At 44.7% G+C, this 20,591-nt stretch overlaps 1 protein-coding gene across 3 annotated transcripts in view; it reads left to right on the top strand.

Annotated features, from left to right (window-relative positions):
• GRIA1 (glutamate ionotropic receptor AMPA type subunit 1) overlaps positions 1-20,591 on the top strand; it is a 121,215-nt gene that overhangs the window by 47,009 nt on the left and 53,615 nt on the right. For all 3 annotated transcript variants that reach the window (XM_056502603.1, XM_056502604.1, XM_056502602.1), the window contains exons 3-5: positions 7,873-8,112; positions 9,754-9,938; positions 14,052-14,105. In XM_056502603.1, the coding sequence (XP_056358578.1) occupies positions 7,873-8,112; positions 9,754-9,938; positions 14,052-14,105 (479 nt within the window). The remainder of the gene's footprint in view (positions 1-7,872; positions 8,113-9,753; positions 9,939-14,051; positions 14,106-20,591) is intronic.

Genomic DNA, 20,591 nt, shown 5'->3' with positions numbered 1-20,591 from the left:
GTGCTCTGTTCTTTCCCTCTGTTGTTTGCTCATGATTCCAGCAGAATCTTCACCATGATCCTGTACTTACTTTTCCTTGTACAGCACTGTCTTCAGAAGGACCAATATAATACAAAAGGCCATCTAATAAAAAAGCAGAAGGAAAATTGGTTCAACCCTCATCCCTCATCTCCTTTTACAATGTCACTGTCGCTTTTCCATTTGTAGTAATCTTACTTTAATATTTATGCCTCTGCTTCAGACACAGAGAGTTCAATGAGGACAAATTATGAGTTTTCAATTTCATGGTGGCAGGTTAGATGAGAGCAGGGATCTCTGGTCTTCCTGGGTCTGTGTGTCCCATAGGAACATCCATCTGCAGCAGGGCCCTGTGAGGGATCCTCCTTCCCTCTAGAGCAGCTGCAGGGGAGCTCTAGGTGAGGGTTGGGGGTTAGGAGAGTTCAGCTGCTTTTGCAGAGCTCCTGCTGCTCTAAGGGAACCCAGCACAGCAGCATTTCTGCTGGTTTTCTGCACACAGCACAAAGCCAGACTGCCCAGCAGACCTCATGGCAGTGCCAGACAGTTCTGGCACATTTTAAGGTCCCTTCCAAGCCAAACCATTCTATGATTCTAAGAACTTCAAAGACAAAATGTGCCACAAAAGGCTCTCAGATGACTGTATCCCAAATGGGTTTGCTAGCTGTCCCCCCAGAAAGGAGCCAGACTGGCATGGAGGAAAACACTCCCATTTAAACAATGAGACAAGTGAACAGGTCAGATATTTTATTAGAGCTGAAAAGTGCAGAGTTTTTTCCAGGCACCAGAGCCCTTCTGCATGTCTTTTCTGTTTTTAAGTTATGAGAGCTGGGAGTGCTGTGGAAAAGCTGTGGTGTGGTATGGGACACTGGAGAGATGAAGGCAGTAGAAAACAAGAGCCTTACACAGCATGGCATCAGTGCCTCCAGCTCAGAAATGGGTCTTTCTTTGGGTCTGTGTGAGCACAGTGCAAAAGTCAGCCTCTGACCAAAGGGACTGGAACAGATGGGCTCAGAGAAAAGCAGTTCCCTCACAAGCAAATAATGATTAAATAACAAACCTGACACAGAGATGGCAATGGACCCATTTCTCCTTACACATAATCTGATTTCTTAACCACAGGACCCTCATTAGCCAAACTGCCCCTATTAGAATAATAATTAATTCTACCCACAGAAGAAATTAGATTCTCTTAAGGATGCTTCTGATCTCAGTGTCCTCTGCATTGGGGATTTGCATCTAACTCTTGTTAAAAGTGCTCAGAAGTAGCTTGTGTTGACTGTAAACTTTTCAATATATTTAATTCTTGGTTATATATGACTCAACAAAGTATTAGCAGTCCCAAAGCAAAAATACTTCTAAAAACAAATAAAGCAAGCAAGTAGAATATTGACATATATTTTCCTTCTTTCCTTATTCCAGCTAGTTCAGTGACCTCACTAAGACCTTTGATAAGTGTATTTTTTTATTCTGTTTTGTAGTCACACTGGATAAGAACTGCATTCAAAGACTAGTAGAAAAATAAAAGGAGGTTTCAAGATTTAAAGTCACAAGTGGAAGAGAGAGGACCTTCAATTTGTCCCTTAGAGAGATTAAAGTCAACTCCCCATCCCTGTATCTCCCACCATCCTGATTTTAATTCAAAAGTTCACTTAAATGTCTGAGAGTCCATGTTGTTAATTTTTGGTGACCAAACCACCACACTCTTTCTGTTTCCTAAAACTCAGTGGCATGTGAGAAAGAAGTACCCCAAATCCAATTTGATCTCTAAGGAAACTTACTTGTCAGCCAGGCAAAACAAGACTTACTTGTTAGGCAGGCAAACTTAACTGAAAAAATATCAGCTCATGAGCAGCTCTTCATTCACAGCTTATTGTTTAAATATGAGAGAAGGAAAGCAGATCTTTATGTAAAAATCAACACTACCTTCCAGCTTCCAGGATCACTAGAGCAGCAGTGCAGGGAAATGATGGAAGGGAGCACTCCTCTGTGCCTTTTATACATTTGAAAGGAAAAACATGTATTCCTTGTGATAGCACATCAGCTTGATTTGCAGTTGATCAACTATGTAGGACATTGCTGCTGCCAGCTAAATCCACGGGTGGAACAATGGGGGGGTGTAGATGTTTGCCTTTCCCCTGCTGCAGAAGTCTGTGGGAGCAGGCTGTCGTTGGGATGTGCTGGAGACGCTCTGGCACCTACGCCGTGCTGGAGAGCTGCGAGGACAAACACTGGGAGGGAGCTGGGCTGAGCCTGCAGCAGGCACCAGAGCTCCTCCCTGGAGCCCCAGCTCTGCCAGCCTGAGGGCAGGCTCTCCTTGGCCCTGCCAGGGTCTCCATCACCCTGCCAGGCAGGGCGCGCTGAGAATTAACCATCCATGCAAACCCTCCCTCCTCTTTCCCACAAACACACTCCAGGTGAGCAAAGGGAACATGTGGGAGCTGCTTCTTGACACCACTGTTGTCAGTGAGTATCTTCTGCTGCTGTTGTGTGTCCCAGGATGTTTGGGCACATGAAGGTGATATTGGGGCTGCAGGCATTGCAGGGCTCATCTTTAATGGCTTGCAGAGGATAACTGGGATCATTATTTTATTACCCTCATGTTGCTGTCTGATTAGGAGCAGTGAATAATACCACAACACACACACAGAGACACGACTTCTTCCAAGGCAGCAAGAAGAAAGGCTTTATTGAAAGGTTACTGTACTTATATAGGGTAGTTCGTGCAATACAGAATAGAAAAGGCTTTTAGCAAAACATTACATAGCACACACTCTGCTCTGTGATCAACACCAGGTGTTAATCTGTGTTATTCATTCTTCCTTTTCTTGTTTATGTCTGAGAAAGTCTCTAGCCTGGGAAGAATACGAATTGGCATTTTCCCTGAGCTTTCAGCTGTGTCCACGTGGCCACACTAACTTTGCAATTTTTAAAAGTCACTTTTTCATTTTGGTGTGTGCTGTGTTGAGTGGTTTCAAACCTTTCTTCTTATTTAGGGATCTATATTTTCTCTATTTTTTTTTTTTTGTTTGGGCTATGGGGAGTAATTTGGTCACATGTGCAGCTCAGCATTGCAGGAACAGCTTTCCTGGAGAAGATGCAGTGTCTTCCCTCCTAGATGCCATGACATTCTCCAGGGTCAGGAAGGCCTCTGAGATCTGGCAGGAACCACCTGGGGTGTTTGTCCCCTCTTGCAAGTGAGAACATGAGTCAGTTGTGAGGAACATCTGGGGATATTTCATTTAATCAGGTTTTTTACCACTCTTGTGGCTTTTTATCACTGTCCCTGCTACCACTGTTCTCTGACTGAGGCACATGCAGCAGCTGAATCTCCTAAGAGTCAACTAAGCCATATTATTGGCTCCCTCCAGGGGTAGCTGGGGGAAACTTAATAGTCCATGAGATACAACAAGTCAGTAGAAATGATCTAATGTCCCTTTCTAGTCTTAAACTCAGTGAAATGGTGAAAATTCTGCTTCTAAAGGGGATGGCAGATGAGCAGTTGCCAGGATCTCCTACCAGGCTTCCTCCCCAGCTGTGTCCCCAGAGAGCAGTTCCCTTTTTGCAGTCTTGTTTGCAGATTCTCAGCAGAATGCACAGTTTTCACTGCTGGAGACCAAATCCTCATTTCCATCCTTCTGTGCAGCCCATTTGCCTTTCCTCCTGCCTCAAATCCTAAAACTATTTCAGCCCCTCTTCGTGGTGATGGTTTCTGAGAGAAACTTTTTGGGTTATCTTCTTTAACCAAAACCTAAAAGAGAGACCTGTTTTATCTGACATCTGCCTTTCACCCACGACAACACAGATCAGATCAAACACCTGCTTGCAAAATACCTCTGACTCTCCTAATTCAGAAATCATCTACTCTGGTTAAGAGCTGCAGCCAAAAAAAAAAATAAAAATTCTACCATATATTTTTTTCAGACTTAAAACACCTCTTTTGCTTTCCTCTTCCTCAGAGAAAATGTGCAATTTAAAGTTGTGAGTGTTGATGTGCTTACTGATGTGTTTTTCTTTTTCTTGGAAGCATCTGCAAAGGTGGCCAGAGCTGCCTCTCTTCAGCTCCAAATAGGTGTCCTCTCCTGTGTGTGCTTTCAGTAAAATCAGTGTTTCTCTCTGATGTACATTCTTTACCTTCAATATTTCCATATGAAAAGAGAACTTTTGAGAAAAACTGCAGGACTAGAGATCCTAGAGTTTGGATTCCAAGAATGAGTGAATCACACAGATGCCTTTTTCCTTATCTGAATTCAAGGACACATCAGCTCCCTGAAGACACAGGTGGAGAGGAGCAGCCTCCCCTGCCTGTTCTACTACATCAGTCACTTTTTAACTAACTTACAGATATTTGGATTTTTACTGTAGTTTAGAAAGGTGTTTAGAGCAGTCAGTGGGCTCTTGGCTCCCCTGGCTGGCACAGGCACTCTGCAGAGGTGTGTCCAGAGAGCAGGTGGCTGTCACTGGATTGTCTCCAGCAGAACCAGGTGACAGTCCTGTTAATGCCTCTGCTTTTGCCTAATTTTCCTTGTTGAACAGCACTAGAGATGTCAGGAAGAAATGGTGCAGCACACACAGGGAAAGCCTCAGCCGCAAATCCCAAACTGATAATTAAACAAGACTGACCAGGGAGAGCACAGTAGTAGTTGCCACAGTTATCAATCATTATGGACTATATTATCTGAGGGCTGTTTTAGAGGGAAACTCTTCTGTAACAAATTACAAATTCAGTGTAAGGTGCAAGCACAGGTACAGCCCAGAACTGACATTTCTGTCCTTTCCCAGCCTGCAGCTCAGAGGCCACGAGCAGCAATGCAAACAGCCACAGATTTGCATCCAGGCAAACCCTCCTCACCCGTGCCCTCCTCCTGGGATAGGCAAACATTTATGCTGTTGGGTTTCACCCAGATTCCTGCCTGCAGGAGCTGGAGGTGGAGCTGGTCTCCAGGCTGACTGCAGCTCTGCTCTGCAGGGACAGCTGGGCTGGGGCCAGCTGCTCACAGATAGCCAGCACAAGGCTTGCCAAGGGGGATGCTGCCACCAGCCAAGTGACCAGAAGAGATCAACTTCTTGGACCTTCCATTCCAGCACAATCTTCACCTCTTTTTACGTTTCTTAATCTATTTAGAAATCCATCAGTTGGAGGCTAGTGACTGCTCATCACTACAAAAACAGAGCTTAAAATATTTGCTTCCTCTACTTAAGGTTTACAATTCTTGGTAGTAGATTATTAGGAAGTTGCAGAGCAATCAAATGAGAACAGAATAATTAACAAATTTGCTTCATAAAACGATTGAAGGAAATGTAAAGAAGTTCCAGCAATCTCTTGGCGTATTAAATAACAAGCAAGTAATTTCTTTTTAGTTTTGCTATGTAAATTCATTTGGAGCATCTGTAATTTAAAATAGCCCTGAGATTTACATAATTTTGAAGCCACTGCTTTTACATTATGCCAAGTTCAGTCCCAGAAAGGTGGCTACAGATCTCACTCTTCATTTTTCCACATTAACTGACACAAGAGTTTCTTTGGGTTTTTTTGGTAGATAACTCTTGGCAAGCTTTTTTTTTCCCCCCCCCAAATTATCTGCCTTGTCCATGGCCCCTCTTATCCTGCAAGCACAAAGCAAGTGAGGGTTCTTTCCAAACTTACTAATGATAAAGAGTGTTCATTCTCCCAGATGTCTTTGGTACAATCTGTTTCAAATGCTGGCACTGATGATGTCTCAGAACAGTGTAGGAGGGAATCCTGAGCGTGACTGAGCCACAGAGTTTAAAAAAAAAAAAAAAAAAAACATGAAAAATGATAGATTCCTTTTGAATAGAAAAGAAAATCCAAGGAAGCCGTGCCTTGTTTAAAACAAACCAAGCCAGCTAAGTTTATTGTCTGGCTTATTAATTGTACTGGATTGTTCAGCTGTCCCGAAAATGTCTCTTTAATCATTCAGTGAGGCTGAAGCCTGGGTCTCTGGAGATCACGTTCTGATCTCTCACATATGGTTTCTCGCACCGTTCATTAGACCCACTGCTCCAGTCACATGGAAACGATGCTCAGACTATTTCCATCTGTATCTGCTACTTTTCTTCCTGAATGTGTCAGTCTCATGATGAGGGCAGTGACTCCAGCTGATACAGACACAATTGCTGATTGCAAAGAGAGGCACTGCTGTGAAAATAAAGAGAACAGGGGGTTATTTCCGTCTCTGTTCGGGCTTTCTGAGGCATCCCTGCCCTGCAGAACAGCAAATTCCCTGGTGGGAGGAAAATGCTGAGATCACAGGTGCTAATCAGTGAGAAGAGGGTGAGTGACCCTGTGAGCAAACTGTGGGACTGGGATGCCCAAAAACTGGGCTCAGCTCCAAGACAAAAGAAAACATTTCTTCAGCCTTAGGAGATTCCGCTCTCAGCTCTCAGCAGCACCACGAAGCCAGGCTGCTTCATTTCGGGGTGAGATGGGAGCAGGGACTTGCTTTGCCCAGTGGGAAGCAGGATTCCTTGCTCTTCCCTCGGAGTGCTTGGTGCTGGCAGAAGCAAAGTGAGGAACAAGGGTTTTCCAGGACGGCTGTAAGGCAGCCAGGATTGACTTTGGGTCCCTGCCGGAGGGACGGAGCTCACGTGGAGCCCAGCTAGGGATGCAGGAAGCTCGTGGTTAGGAGCCTGTCTCCAGCCACACATGCAGGAGGGTTGGTACTGGAAGCCAGCAGCAGAAATCAGGTCAGGGATTCCCGAGCAGTGCAGAGGGACCCCGGAATGTCACAATGTCACGCCCAGCTCCTCAGCCTGCACTCACCTTGGGAGAGTGGGCGAGCGATGTGTGAAGTGTCGAGTCAGTATAAATGTCACAGCCAGAGGTCTTCAGAGTCAGAGTGACAAGAGGAGACACTAGAGCCAAGAGTTCTGACACAGGAAAAGTGCTGTCACTGCCCCCACCTCCAGACTGGAGATTTATTGACAGTAGCTTGGGATGTGCCATAAACAGGGGTGATATTAAATGAGCCTGACTGTCTCAGGGGCTAGGTTTTACAACCCAAAGTGTGAACTCTCTGTCTTGCTGAGGTCCTGAGGCCTTTTCCCAGCATTAAGTGCTCTCTAGGGAAGGGCTCCAGCCTGTGGGACCCCTCCCTGCACAGCACAGCACAGCACAGGGGCTGAGGACAGACAGACAGACAGACAGACACCTGCAGGGAGCCCAGAGAGCCCTCCCAGGGCACTGCTGATACCTCACTGGGCTCACAGCTCTGTCTCCATGGCTTTGTGAGGAAACCAGAAGCTGCCAAAGTTGTGTTCCCAAGTTCCATCACCCTCCTGGTGTCACAGGCTCCGACTCAGTGCCAGCAGCTCGTGGCCCAGGACAGATCCCCTGGAGCTGTGCTGTGGCTGCACTGAACCTTGGTGAACCTTTGCTGAGATGCCCTCTCAGAGTGGTTTCCTCAGCTCCTGAGGTCGAACCATGGCTTCCCTCTGGAGCTGTTGGCCACAAAGCCTGTGCTGCTGTGCAAAGGCTTTCCTTCTGCTCCACGAATGCATCCAGGGCTGCAGTAGCCTCTTTCTGCTGAAGGGTTCCCATGTTCATTTTACCCCAGAAGCAGCAAAATCTTCAGCCCTGGGAACACAGATTGCATTATTTTGAGCAATTTATTCCTATCCAAAGTAAAGCAGGTCTGTGGAGGCCAAGGGCAGGGCACTCCATGGCCACAAGCCCTGATCTTCACAGGTTGCCTTCACCAACCCACCCACCTGGGGGGAAATTACCCAGTCCAGAGACACCCTGCATCTTCTCTCAGGGGAAAGCTTTACTTTGGTGACACTGCTGAGAAACCTCCTTGCCTTTCTGCCTCACACCCTTCCCCTCTGCTCCTGCAGTCTGCTCCCAGTTCTCCAAGGGCGTCTATGCCATCTTTGGCTTTTACGAGAGGAGGACGGTCAACATGCTGACGTCGTTCTGCGGGGCCCTGCACGTGTGCTTCATCACACCCAGCTTCCCCGTGGACACCTCCAACCAGTTCGTGCTGCAGCTGCGCCCCGAGCTGCAGGACGCGCTCATCAGCGTCATCGAGCACTACAGCTGGCACAAGTTCGTCTACATCTACGACGCTGACCGGGGTGAGTCCGGCTCTGCCACTGCCAGGGAAAGGCGCTCCAGGCTGTAGGAGAGTGGCAGAAAGGGTAATGCAGCACAGCTCCTCGTGTAAGGGAGAAGCAAAGAGAGATTTATTCAAAGAAACGCTGCACTTATATAGGGTAGTTCGTGCAAAACAGGATAGAAAAGGCTCGTTGGTCCAAGGAGGCAACACCTCTCTGAAAACATGCTTTCTGCAAAACGCCACGAGACACTCACATGGATCTCACACACCCTGCAGGTGCATAATCATTGTTGTAATTCCTTGTCCTTGTGCAGCCTGAGAAACTCAAGGCTTCAAGGATGCTTTTTCCCTGGTTCCCAGCAGTATCCAATGGCAGTGAAACACTGTGGTCTAGAAGGAGTCTTTACCTCCAAAAGTTATTGGTTCTGGGTCAACCTATGCCTTCTCTATTCTCTGTTTCTTTTCTAATATCCCTTTCTGCTGAAGGGGAGCACTGATCTAAATGAAGCATCAGCCTGACCCTTGAAGTGTGTGTGTGTTCATGGGGTCAGATCGGAGTCTCATCAACACAAGTGAAATACTTGATGTGCAAATGGTTTGGAATTTGAAATGGGGAAATTGTTTCTATTGAATAGATCTCATATTTAACTGGTCTGTCAGACTCAAGGCCACTGAGTCCCACGTTGAACATTGCTCAGGTCTCACCTAAGCCAGGTGTGAAATGTGTGTTTCTGACAGACAGCCTGGGAAACTCCAAATTCCCCATGTTGGTGCATGTCAGTTTTCCACATAAAACAACAAAAACCTTTGTGGGGTAATGGAAGATGTTACCTAACTTTCTAAACCCCAAACAGGGCTAGAGAGCTCATTGCTCCATGATTCAGTTTTCCCAGCTCTCAGATGCCTTTAAAGGTCCAGGCTTGGAGGCTGCAAGCAAAGCAGACTTGTGGAGGATAGGGCAGAGGTAAGGTGATTCACATCTCTGTCCTGGTAGTTATAATTATCCCCTGAAGGGACAGGATGGGCTTTAGAGACAAGGAGAATGTATGAAAGCATCCCACATGCTTTCTGTTGTCATGAGGCATGGGCACACTGAATATTCCAAAAGTACAGGGTTCTTTAGGATTGTCCAAAACTATTCCAGAGAATTGCTGCAAGCATGTCCTCTGGAAAGCTGTGCATGTAATTAGGCAACATGATTCTAAAAGTAATGGTCTCCAGATGAGATGCTGCCAAGAGAGAAGGGTGCTGAGTGTGACAGTGTGCTGTGACTGCTGAGGGTGTCCCTAACCCTAGAAGCACACAGCCTAAGCAGATAAAAGATGAGAAGGAAACTATGGCTGAGAGAAATCAAGTTATTTGGGTAGTGACAGAGAGAAAGATGGGGATTAGAGTTCTTATCTGTATCCCACAGCAGGGCCTGATCAACGAGACTGATCTGCTGATTACAAAGGAAAATTAGTCCTGAAATCATCTGTGCTAGGACAGAAGAAGCAGGAGTCATCAATTCTAGCCCAGCTGGGTCTGGGTCAGATCTAAACTATTAGCTGCTCTCCTGACTCTGTCTCCAGCCTGACTCCAGCACACAGGCTGTCAGGAGGATGGAAAGATGCCATTGCACAGCTAAAACCTGGCTCTCCCCCTTCTCTTCCCACCCCAGGGCTGTCAGTCCTGCAGAAAGTGCTGGACACTGCAGCTGAGAAGAACTGGCAGGTGACAGCTGTCAACATCCTGACAACCACAGAAGAGGGCTACCGAGTGCTCTTCCAGGAGCTGGAGAAGAAGAAGGAACGGCTGGTGGTGGTGGACTGTGAATCTGAGAGGCTGAACATCATCCTCAACAAGGTGGTGCTGGTGTGGGCCTGCTGGGAGGGGTCTTGCACACGGGCTGGGCAGGGCTGTTTCTCCCTGGGGGAGTTCTCCCCATTCTTGCCTGATCCCTGTCTCCTCGTGGCTCTCACTGGGATTGGGGTGTGTGCCTTGCAGCTGCTGGGCTTGCAGGTATTCCTCTGTTGTGTTATTGTGGAAACAGCAGAGCTGCAGGAACAGTACAAGCTCTTATGAATTCATGCTGAGTGAGCTCCACTGCTCCATGTCCCCTGCTCTTTGACTCCCTTGCTGAGCCCTTCACACCCCCTTGCTCCCCAATGGGTTTGCTTTAGTGCTAACTCCTCCAAGCAGTGTGCACAAGGTGTGGCACCTCCTGGTTCTGCTGAGTCTTTCCCCAGTTTTTGAGTTAAAGTGTGAATTGGCACTGCCAGATTCCTGCTCCTCCATGTGCTGCACCAAATTCTCACACCTGTGCCAGCAGGACAGAAGGATTATGATACATCTGTCCTGAACATGGATTTCTGTGGACAGGAGAAAAATGCAAGCCCAGGGGTGGGTTGGGTCCCCCTTATTCCAGAGGGTAAAAATCTTCTCTCTGGCTATGGAGCAGCTGAACAAAATTTTGGACAAGACTTAGGCAGTGAATTTGGCTTTTCTTTAGAGTAAATCAAATTTCTAAGATTAATAGTGTCAGATTTTTAAGCCTGGTTTGTCTAACAGAATGTTAAGCTGTATAGTAAAGTATTATCTAGTCTTCTTGTTATGAGCAGGAAAATAAGGCTTTCTTTCAAATTTCTTCACATAACTGGAGCAAGAGTTAAACCTAGGTATAGGAAAAGCTATTTGTAAGAACACTGAAAATCCAGATGCTGTGATTATTTGTTTTGCAATGCTATAAAAAATATCAGTTCCCAGGGAGAAGAGGTACAAAGCTGTGTTTTACTGCAAAAATTACAGAGCAATTCCAGCAGACATCTGTGCCTGGCACGTAACACTCCTGTGAGGAATAGGGCTGTGAGCAACTTTTTCAAACCTGTGTAGTCCATTTTCACCCTTTTTTACATTCTTGTTCTAAGTCCACCAGGATTTCTGAAAGCAGAGGTAGTTGTCCCAGTGAGGGAAAGCGATGCCAGGCTTTTCAGAGTGTACAGATGACTGGAGGGATTCAAAGACAGTGTTCAGCTCATTATCATGTGAAATTCAGCTGGGACTGTAACTTGGGCTCTAACTTGAGCTGCTGGCTGGTCTCTCAGCTCAGCACACCAGCAGCCTCTGTGGGAGTGTCACTGTGCTGTTTGCCCAGTCCCTCTGACTGGCTGAGGTATTCCAAGAGCTGCCTCAGCCTCTCAGGGACATTTCAGAGCATTTATCTTCCTCCCTGACAAGCCTGTCTCTGTCTCTCGGTGGCAGTGCATTTGTGATTTGTGCTCCATGGTGAGCAGGAGAGCTGGGGGTGGCTGTCCAGCCCCTGTGCCCCTCACACCCACACTGCTGCTTTTCATTTTCCCTCCATACAAAAACACAAATAGCACCAGTGACTCCAGCAAGGCGTCCCTGACGCTCCAGTGACCGCAGCTGTGGAGGAGCCAGTGCTCTGTGTGTTAAAAATTACCTGATTTCTCTCTGGGAGATTTCTCTGTGTCGTGTCTCAAGGGTTTGATTTCTCTTTGCCAAGGTACCTGTCATTTGTGAGCCAGGCCTTGGATCAGGGCAGGCTGCTCTGGGGTTGTGCTGTGTAGCCTTAATGGGATAAGTACTCGGTGGGTTGTGTTCCATCAAAGCCCTCTATTGTTTCTTCCTTGTCTCTCATTAAAATGAGTAACTGGAATTTCTCCTCTGCCAGTGTTTCACTCTGAGAGGATTTCTCTCTAATAGATGTCAAACTTGCCCATTAAGAAGTGGGTAATGAAACCTAGGTGGCCCAAGTGAGCAATCAGCATGCAGCCCAGCACAGCCTCTCACCACAGTCAGGAGGAGTGATAAATGCTATTATAACCTCAGCTTGCCACTGCTGTCCGGACACATTAGGACTGAGCAAGCATTTTAAAATAAATTAAGATCACAAATAACTGTGTAAAACACAGGAAACGAGCTTCATAATTCAGGAGGATGGGCTGTAAGATGAACAGCTCAGGGAGAGCTGGATGGCAGCGCTCTGCGGCTCATCGGCTCTGACACCTCATAAAATAGCAAAGGAGGGCTGGGGCTGAAGGAGCCACTGCCAGCCGTTGTTGACACTGGAGAAAAGGGGAATTGGATCATAATTCTTAAACATCCCAGTGCACCAGAGATTCTCCTTCCTCCTACAAGGTCTGGGACTTGCTGCAAAGGTCAGTCTCAGTTGATGGATGGAAAGGGACAAGTTTGGTCTGGTTTTGCTTCTTAGATCTGGCAGTGGAAGATGCTCAGAAAACCACCCATAATGAGGTGTCTATCTTCACAGCTTTAGGTAGAGAGAGGCTTTTTCTGGGAGCTCCAGAACCCTCAGCAGAAGCCACAGTGAGGGATCCTGTGCAGGGAAGCTGGTGGAGCTGGCATTAGCTGTGTAAGGAACTGCTTCTAAATGAAGCCTTCCCTGGAGTTAATTGCCACCCCCACGTTAGTGCTGAGAACCAGATGAGTTTTATTATGCATACAAGAGCACTTCATCAGAGAAGGGCTAAGGCAGACGAACCAGCACACAGAGCAAGTGTCAGCTCATTTATAATCCATTTGGAAATCCCTAAATGGCTGCTCATGATAATCTGGGAGTGCTGTCCCATGGGGAGGATCAGTGTCTGCCCTCATCTGACACTTCTCAAGTACCTGCTGCCAGCCTGGTATCAGAGAGAAGTCCTGGGTAGACTGATTTCTGGTTGAATCTGACACAGCAGTGGTTTTATGATCATTCTGGCTGTGAGGATTTTTCTGTCCTCACTGCAGTTTGTGCAGATTTTGCCTGCACCTTGGCAATGCAGGCAGCAATTCAGAGTCAATTCATATGACAATGGAAATAAGAGGTAGTGTTGCCAGCCAAGAAACCTAATGGAAGCAGCACAGTTCTCTCAGAAACTGGCAAATCTCATGTTTGTACAGGCTTTGAGGGAATGTTGGTTTGGGCCTTTTTTTCCCAATTTCTTCTTTCTGCATGTAGAGTGGCTCAAATGCAGATGGTATCTGACTCTAGTAAACTAGAGTCATTCTAGTAAGAATTTAACAGTGCTGCTGGAAATCAATAGAGTTGAATTTCATTGAAAAAATTGAGTCAGCAAGAATAATAGACTTTTTAGGTATATTCTTTCTGTACTCTTTTTAAATCAGGGAAGAAAAAGATATGGGCCATCTAATCAGTGCCTCTGTTCCCTCCAGTCACAGCAAATCTGCAACAGGTGGAAAAGGAAAAAGAAAGGGAAACTTTTACAGCTAACATAGAACAACTCAGTTGTTACAGATTGGTAAGCAAGTGTGTCGATAAAGGAAAATAAAAACCTGACTCTGCAGTGTCAGGGACAAAGGAGTATGTGGCAAAGCACACATACTGGGACACCATGCATATGAATCTATCAATTATCTCAATGAACATGCAGGGGAATCTTCTGTGTCTTGCCCAAACAGCTTCATTCTGGGGATGTAGTTTGAAACTACACTGGTGCACTAAAGCAGAAAAATTTACCCATAACCTAAGCTTCCAGTTCTCTATCCCAGACAGAGTTTTGCAGCAGGGGTTGTAGCTTGGAGGATGTGCAAGATTTCTCTCTAGTCCTTCTTAATGTTTCAGCTGCATTCACAGGACACACAGATTCCAGCTCCCTATTTGTTCCTTTGGTATCTGAAATACAAATCTTGTTAAGGCTTTTTTTTCCTCTCCCTAGTCTGTAGGAAACAGCTTGGTTTGGTTGTTTTCTCTCCCTGCCTGTACAATGTTCTTGGGGATCTTGTCCTGTCTCAGATTTGCTGCTGAGATATCATGTGTGAAAGCTCTGGCCATCCTCTAATAAAATTGGGAACTTTTCTTTTGCTATGTCTTTCTGCTCACAGCTGAATAGTCTCAGCAAGGAAAAATAAGAGTGAGAAAGGGCACATAACTCAGATAACTGAAGTTCTTCCTTAGTTGGTCTCTGCTAATTATCCTTGGTTTTTATCTTGCAGATCATCAAGCTTGAAAAGAATGGGAATGGGTACCACTACATTCTGGCAAATATGGTGAGTTTCCCTAATTGGTGGGTTTTTTACTATCTCACAGTTTTTAAAATCTTTATATTTGTAATTGCTGAGCTGTGCACCTTTTTCTCATCCACCTTTTAGGTAAAAAAAAAAACCAACAAATTCTTTTGCTGTGTTGTCCTTGTGGAGTTTTCTCTCTTGAACCACTAAGATTATCTGCAGGGTATCTCCAAGTGTGCTGGGGTTTTGTTTTTTGGTGGTTTGACCTTGGCTGGATGACAGATGAAGACCAAAGTCATTTTACCACTCCCCCCTCGGTGCTAAATGAAATCTGACTGTCATGGCTCTAGGGACAGAACTGAATGCAAAGATTTCTTTAAGGAGAGGATTCTCTCTTTAAAGCCTGAGGACAGAGCAGCACTGGGCAGTGGTAGGACCATCTTCCTTGAGCAAGTCTCACAGGAGGATGGAAAATTTCTTTGCCGAGGTGTGGAAGTCTAAAATGAGGGATGCAGAACTCCAGGCGGGCTCTTTAAAATGCTGTTTATTGTTCCCAAATGGTGCAGCAATTCACAGGTCGTGGGTGACAAGAGCCCAGCCCACAGCCTGACAGCCACAGCTCTCGAAAAGCTTCCTCTAGTTCTGGTTACAATGCATTATAGACTTTTCATTACAGAGCATCTTAAAACATGACAACAGTCAATACCTGTACTATTACCTATAGCCTATCATAACTACTGATATTACCATATCTATGTTATTATTTTCCAATCACAAAAAGTTAATGTGTTACAGATTAAGCTAGAAGTTGTTTTTCAGTTTTCTTGCAGTGGAAAATTCTGAGAGCTTTCCTCTACTTGCAACATGGCTTTTTTGTTTGTTTGTGAAAATCTTTCTACTTGGTAAAAACTTCTTTTGTTTGAGGTGGATTTATCTTTTGCTTTAAGTCATAAAAGCCCCTTCCAACTCATTTGGCTTCTTAGTTACCCAGTAAAACTGGCTCAGCAATTCTTTTCTTCTATATCAAAACTTGCTATCATTTCTATACCTTCTTCAGATTCTACATACAAAGATCTTTCTGTTATACATACATATCTATGAAACCTCCCTGTCAAATCCTTCTTCCCAACACCTAGGGAGATTAGGGGAGAGGTGAGAGATAGAAATGGAGGTTTTCCACAGCAGAGCTCCTCCCCAGATGTGTCCACCCACGGAGGAGATGCTGAGCCATGGGCAGGCTCTGGACCTGTTCTTTCAGCACAGAGCTGCATCTGGGAGGCAGCACGTCAGCCCCGGGGTAATTAAACTTTAAACTACCAATTAGTCAAGCAGTTGCTGCCCTTCTCCTTTTCTCAGTCCCAAGATAACTCTGTAATTTACCAGGCAAAAATGGCCACATCATTACCCTGCAGTGCCCTGTACTGACCCTGCACCCTGTGCTGGCTGCCTACCGTGTAATTACAGAGATAAAAATGTTACCTTGTGCAGGGGGAGACATGCAAAACTACAGAGCAGCCAATAACTTCAGTTGCTAATTTTAAAAAAATTATTATTTTCCATAACCCAGGTCCTGGATGTTTATGAAAGGCCCTTCATTAAAGTTAAGCAGGAAAGTGAGCTGGAGTCACTGGAGTGAGTGTGCCTGTGCAATTTTATGTACACCCACATGGAAGGCTGAATGAGATTGTCACCTTTTCACTCTGCACAGTTTCATAAGGGTAAATGCATGAAAGGCATGAGGTGAACTGAACACTCAGGTGTAGGAGATTTGAAGGATATTTCCCTCTGCCTTAGGAGACCACACTCTCCCACCTTCACCCAGAGAATAAGTACACTTGTCCCATTTTAATGTGTTTTCTCAGCCTTTGCACAAATGCTGAGAGGACAGAGCTGGCTGGAAGGGATTGCATACTCAGCCAACATGGGTTATAAATATTTAACTTGGAGCAAAAGGCTTTTCATTTCTCCAGCCCCACTGCAGGGACATTCTGCCTCCCACTGCAGCTCAGTGGAGGGGGCTTTGGGTCCCCAGTGTCTGATAGAACCACCAGAATCCACTGGTGTGCTTTCCAGGCAGCTTGGATCCTGAGGAGAAGGAGCAGAGGGAAAGGAATTCAAGGTTTACCTTTGGTCTTTCCTGCCCCTTAACACCCAGCATCACACAAGAGCCAAAAGTCAGAGAGGGGAATGCTTAAAAAAAGGAAAAAGTGTCAGACAACATGGGAAAATTATAAAAAAAAAAAAAATTCTGGCATCCCTCGAGGTTAAGAAGGTCCTTTCCAGGGCAGAACAACGTGGGCAGGTTCAGCCACCAGAAGCCAAATCAGTTCCTGTAATGTGCTGCACCCACATGAGAGCTGCTGGGTGATGGGCTTAGCAAGGAGAATGGCAAAAAGGCCCTGAAGACCCCACAGGGCAGCAAGAAAGGACAGCAAGCCTCTCTAGGTGGGCATGGCCAGGGATTTTATAAGAGATTGGCAGAAGCTGGCATCTGTCAGGGTTAAACCCTGCTGCGAATGCTCTGATCCAAGAGATCACGGTTTAGTTTTACCCTCCTCTGAGGACATCTCATTGCTGGATTAGAGCCTCCAGAGGGTGTAGCGTGCTGTAATTTATTCCCACTGACTCACACTCATAGTGGTAGACCTTAAACACCCCCCATTTCCCCTGTAGACATGTCCCAGGATGACACACACACTCGAGCCCTCGTGCGCGCCCGCATGCCTGGAAAACTGCCCCAGTTTGAGGAACTGGCTCATTCTGGAGCACTGAGTCCTCAGAGAATAAATTAAGAGCTAAAACCTGGAAGTGCTGGGTTTCCAAATGAGTTATTTTTTGTGCTTTGTGCTGGCTGAGGCAGTCCTGGGTTTAGGACTCCCACCCCGTGTGAAGATCAGGTCGAGGGAATCCTCAGCTTCGCAGCCACAAAGTTTCCTGCACTAGCTGGAGCAAGGGGAGGAACTTTCAACACCTGCCTTTTGCCTAACCTACTTGGGCATTCAAAAATGGGGGCATGGTTATGGAAATGACACATTGGAAGCAAATATTGGGAAGCATTTCTGGATAACCTCACTTAAATTTCTTTTTTTTTAGCTATATGCTTGTTCACAGCTATACACATACAAAAAATCCAAGCAGCAGCACACTTCTGCCCAGCTGCAGCAGCTTCAAACTGGTGTTCCATTAAGAATGCAGAACAAGTTTGCAAGGCAATGCACAGGCTGAATAAGATCTTTAAAAAAACATCCATAGGCACATTTTGGGATGGAGGAATTCCCTGTCTGGCCACAGCCAACCCACGAGCAGAGTCACTGCTTTGCATTAACCTTGCTGTGTTGGCCCAGCAGTTGCTCTGGGTGAGCTGTAGTAAAGTGCTGAGCAGGATTTGACAGCAGCAAGTGAAAGCTGGTATTTCCTAGCAGGAACAGCTTTCTTTTCCAGTGAAATTGCTGTTACCAAGGTGAGACAATAATATTTTGTGTTCACAAACAAAATTAAACCATTCTGCACCTTAGGCTATGGGCAGACATCCTTCTCTGAACCTGCTATACCTGCTACAGACACAGCTTGTCTTGTCTCCCCAGCCCTGCCCATCCCATGAAGGTCTGACTGCAGCATCCCTGCCAGGGGAAGGGTTTCTGTGAGCATCCCTGCCTCTCCTCCAGCCAAATTTGGCACTGTTCATGGCTTTTGCAAACTGATGAAATCCTGCTCTTTAACCAGTACCCATCAGAGTTCCCCCAGTTAGCTTTTACCAGAGTTAACCTGGATATTTGTCACGTTCACTGGCACTGAGGGTTTGCAGTCATCTCTCTCTCTCTCTCTTCCCCTCTGGAACTCAAAGAGATTTGGCAACTTTTAAAAGTGTTTGTTTCTGTGAGTCTTATTTTTCTAAGCTCTGTTCTCAGCCTTTGAGATCATCAGTTCTAGCAACCACAGAGAGGTAAAAAAAATACAGTCAATATCATCAGAGGAAAAAGCTTAGAAACTTCTGGGATTCCTTTCTTTTGATGTTCAGGCTTTTTTCCCATGACCTTGGCTTTGTGTATCTGTTTGTCCTATGCCATATGTGGGAGCTGACTGCTGTCAGTAGTGGGAGAGCATCAGCTCTCTGGGGCAGAGAAAAATCCTTGTCATTAAATAAGTGACATTAGTGTGACCTGCCAGGGAGTATGAAGTATGAAAGACAGCTGCCACACACAGTGTTTTAGCCTCTTTTTTCTTTCCTGGTGCATTAGTCCAGGTGGTTCTCTTAGCAAATGCTCTTTTCTTTTTTGAAGATGAATAGATAAGTGTACAAGATTGCTGATGGCAGGGGTAGCAGGGAAAAGCAAAGATAAAAACAGTGTTGAATAGGGAAGGTAAGCAGTTTTTGCTGTGCCATTCCACATCACCTGTGTCAGCACTGAGTCAGGCCATGGACAGTTTCCCTTTGCTGGCAGTTGTGCTGGTGGAGGTTACCAGTGATGCCTTAAGGAACCTAGAAATAAAACACACTTTTGAGATAATATAAGTATATAAAGGTTGGTCTTTATTAGAGGCCTCCAGGGGCAGTTGTGGAAAAATGTCCACAAAATGTTCATGACCCCATGGGATGAATACAGTGTTATTAGTTTAGCAAATAAGCATAATTGACAAAAGTCACCAATTAGGAGCACAAGAGGTGATGCAATTTCCCCTGTTCAACCCTCTCTAAATCCTCTTCCCTCAGATGGAAACTAAACTTTGTTTATGAAAATGTGCCTTGAAGAGCTCTTTTTCAGCCTCACCTCCCAGAAAGAGCCAAGATAGGATTGGGCCTTGGGATGTGTTTTGTCTTAGCCATGGATAAAATAGGCCACAGAGCTACAAATACATGTGTAAAGGAAATAGCGAATATATAAAATAATATAAATAAAAAAATATAAATATAAAAATATATTTACATATAATATATATTATATATAAATATATATAATTTATTATATAATTATATACATTGTATTTGTTATATATAATGTATATAATATTATATATAATAAATTAATATATATTATATTTTATATTATATATAATGTATATAATATGATTATCTAATATATCTATCTAATATATAAATTATATAATATATATTTTATATAATAATAATGTATATATTGTAGATTATATATAATAATATATAACATAATAATAATATATATACATATTTATATAGAATGGAAATAATATAAATAAAAATTAAATAATATTTAAAATATATATACATACATATATAAGAGGGAATATATAAAAGGAAAAAGAAAGCTGCAGTGTTTATCTGAGCCCCCTGAGCTCCCAGTGCTGTCTCTGCCCCTGAGGTGCACAAACAAGGTCAGCAAGGCTCAGGTGTGCATCACTCACTGATTTGAAACCCTGCTCTGTGCAGTTTCCAGAAGGATGTGTACAGCATCTTCTTCTCATCTGGCATGATCACAAGATGCCTGATCTTGCAAAAATTATATTCTTCTGTTGGAAAAAGTTACTTTTAGGGTTCTAAAATTATACCTGTTTGACCTTTCTTCTTCCTGAGAGGTTGGTGCAAGTAGGCTCATGGGACAAATTAATTTTCTGTGCAGAGGAAGACAATATAATAGATCAGTGAAAATTCTGCATTTCACTTCCAAGCAGCTTTTCTGTCCTGACTCAAAAATTATCAAGTAGAAGAACCCCATACAATATTATCTCATCTGAATTACTGATTGTAAAAGACACAGCATTAATGAATTAATGAATTAACTTTTGCCTGAATTTGAGTGTCTCATGTCTAAGAAAATTATCTGGCTTGGTACAAAAATTGCCCACACAGGAGAATATGAACAGCAACCTTTGGAGGATTTTTGCAGTGGTTAATGAGGGCTCAAAAACATGAGTGACTTACTGTGGCTTAAAAAAATCAGAGCATCAGGTGAATAACTGACAGATTATATTGCAGCTATTGGAAGGGAAAATGTGTTTGCTTAAATTTCAGCAAAATGGTGTTAAACTAACAGGTTTCCTCAGCCATTTGCAGTCTCCTAATCCATTAGCCCAGCTCAAATTGCAAGTGGTGATGTGTAAATCCATAGTATCTGCCTCATGGTGACTTCATTTGCACTCTTTTCTAGTCAGAACATGCTTAGCTTCAGCTTCCTCCACCAGATTTATGCTTCTGTTTGCTAGACAAAATATTCCATTACTGATGGTTTTAGTCCTTGTAAACTGTGATCAGGCCCTTTAATCATATCTTTGATTGAATTCATGACATCTGCCACTGCACAGACATTTCCCAAACCTTTAAATCAGTTCATGCCCTGAAAGCTCTCTAATGCACAAACATCCACCTAGAATATCCCTTCCCCTGCCTGGACTGAGCCTCCTGACAAGATGTGTATGGCCATTTATATCCACAATGTGCTGCAGCTGCAGGATTGGGCAAAAAACATCACAAAGAAAAGCTGCAGAGCTGCACCAAGGAAAAGCTGCTGTTCATCTCCCACCCCTTGTGCTTAAAGTCTGGATTCTCTATAT

Source organism: Oenanthe melanoleuca, chromosome 13, assembly GCF_029582105.1.
Source record: "Oenanthe melanoleuca isolate GR-GAL-2019-014 chromosome 13, OMel1.0, whole genome shotgun sequence".
In the NCBI taxonomy this organism is placed as follows: Eukaryota; Metazoa; Chordata; class Aves; order Passeriformes; family Muscicapidae; genus Oenanthe; species Oenanthe melanoleuca.
The sequence above is the reverse complement of the archived record's forward strand: the minus strand, read 5'-3'. Positions and strand labels throughout refer to the sequence as shown.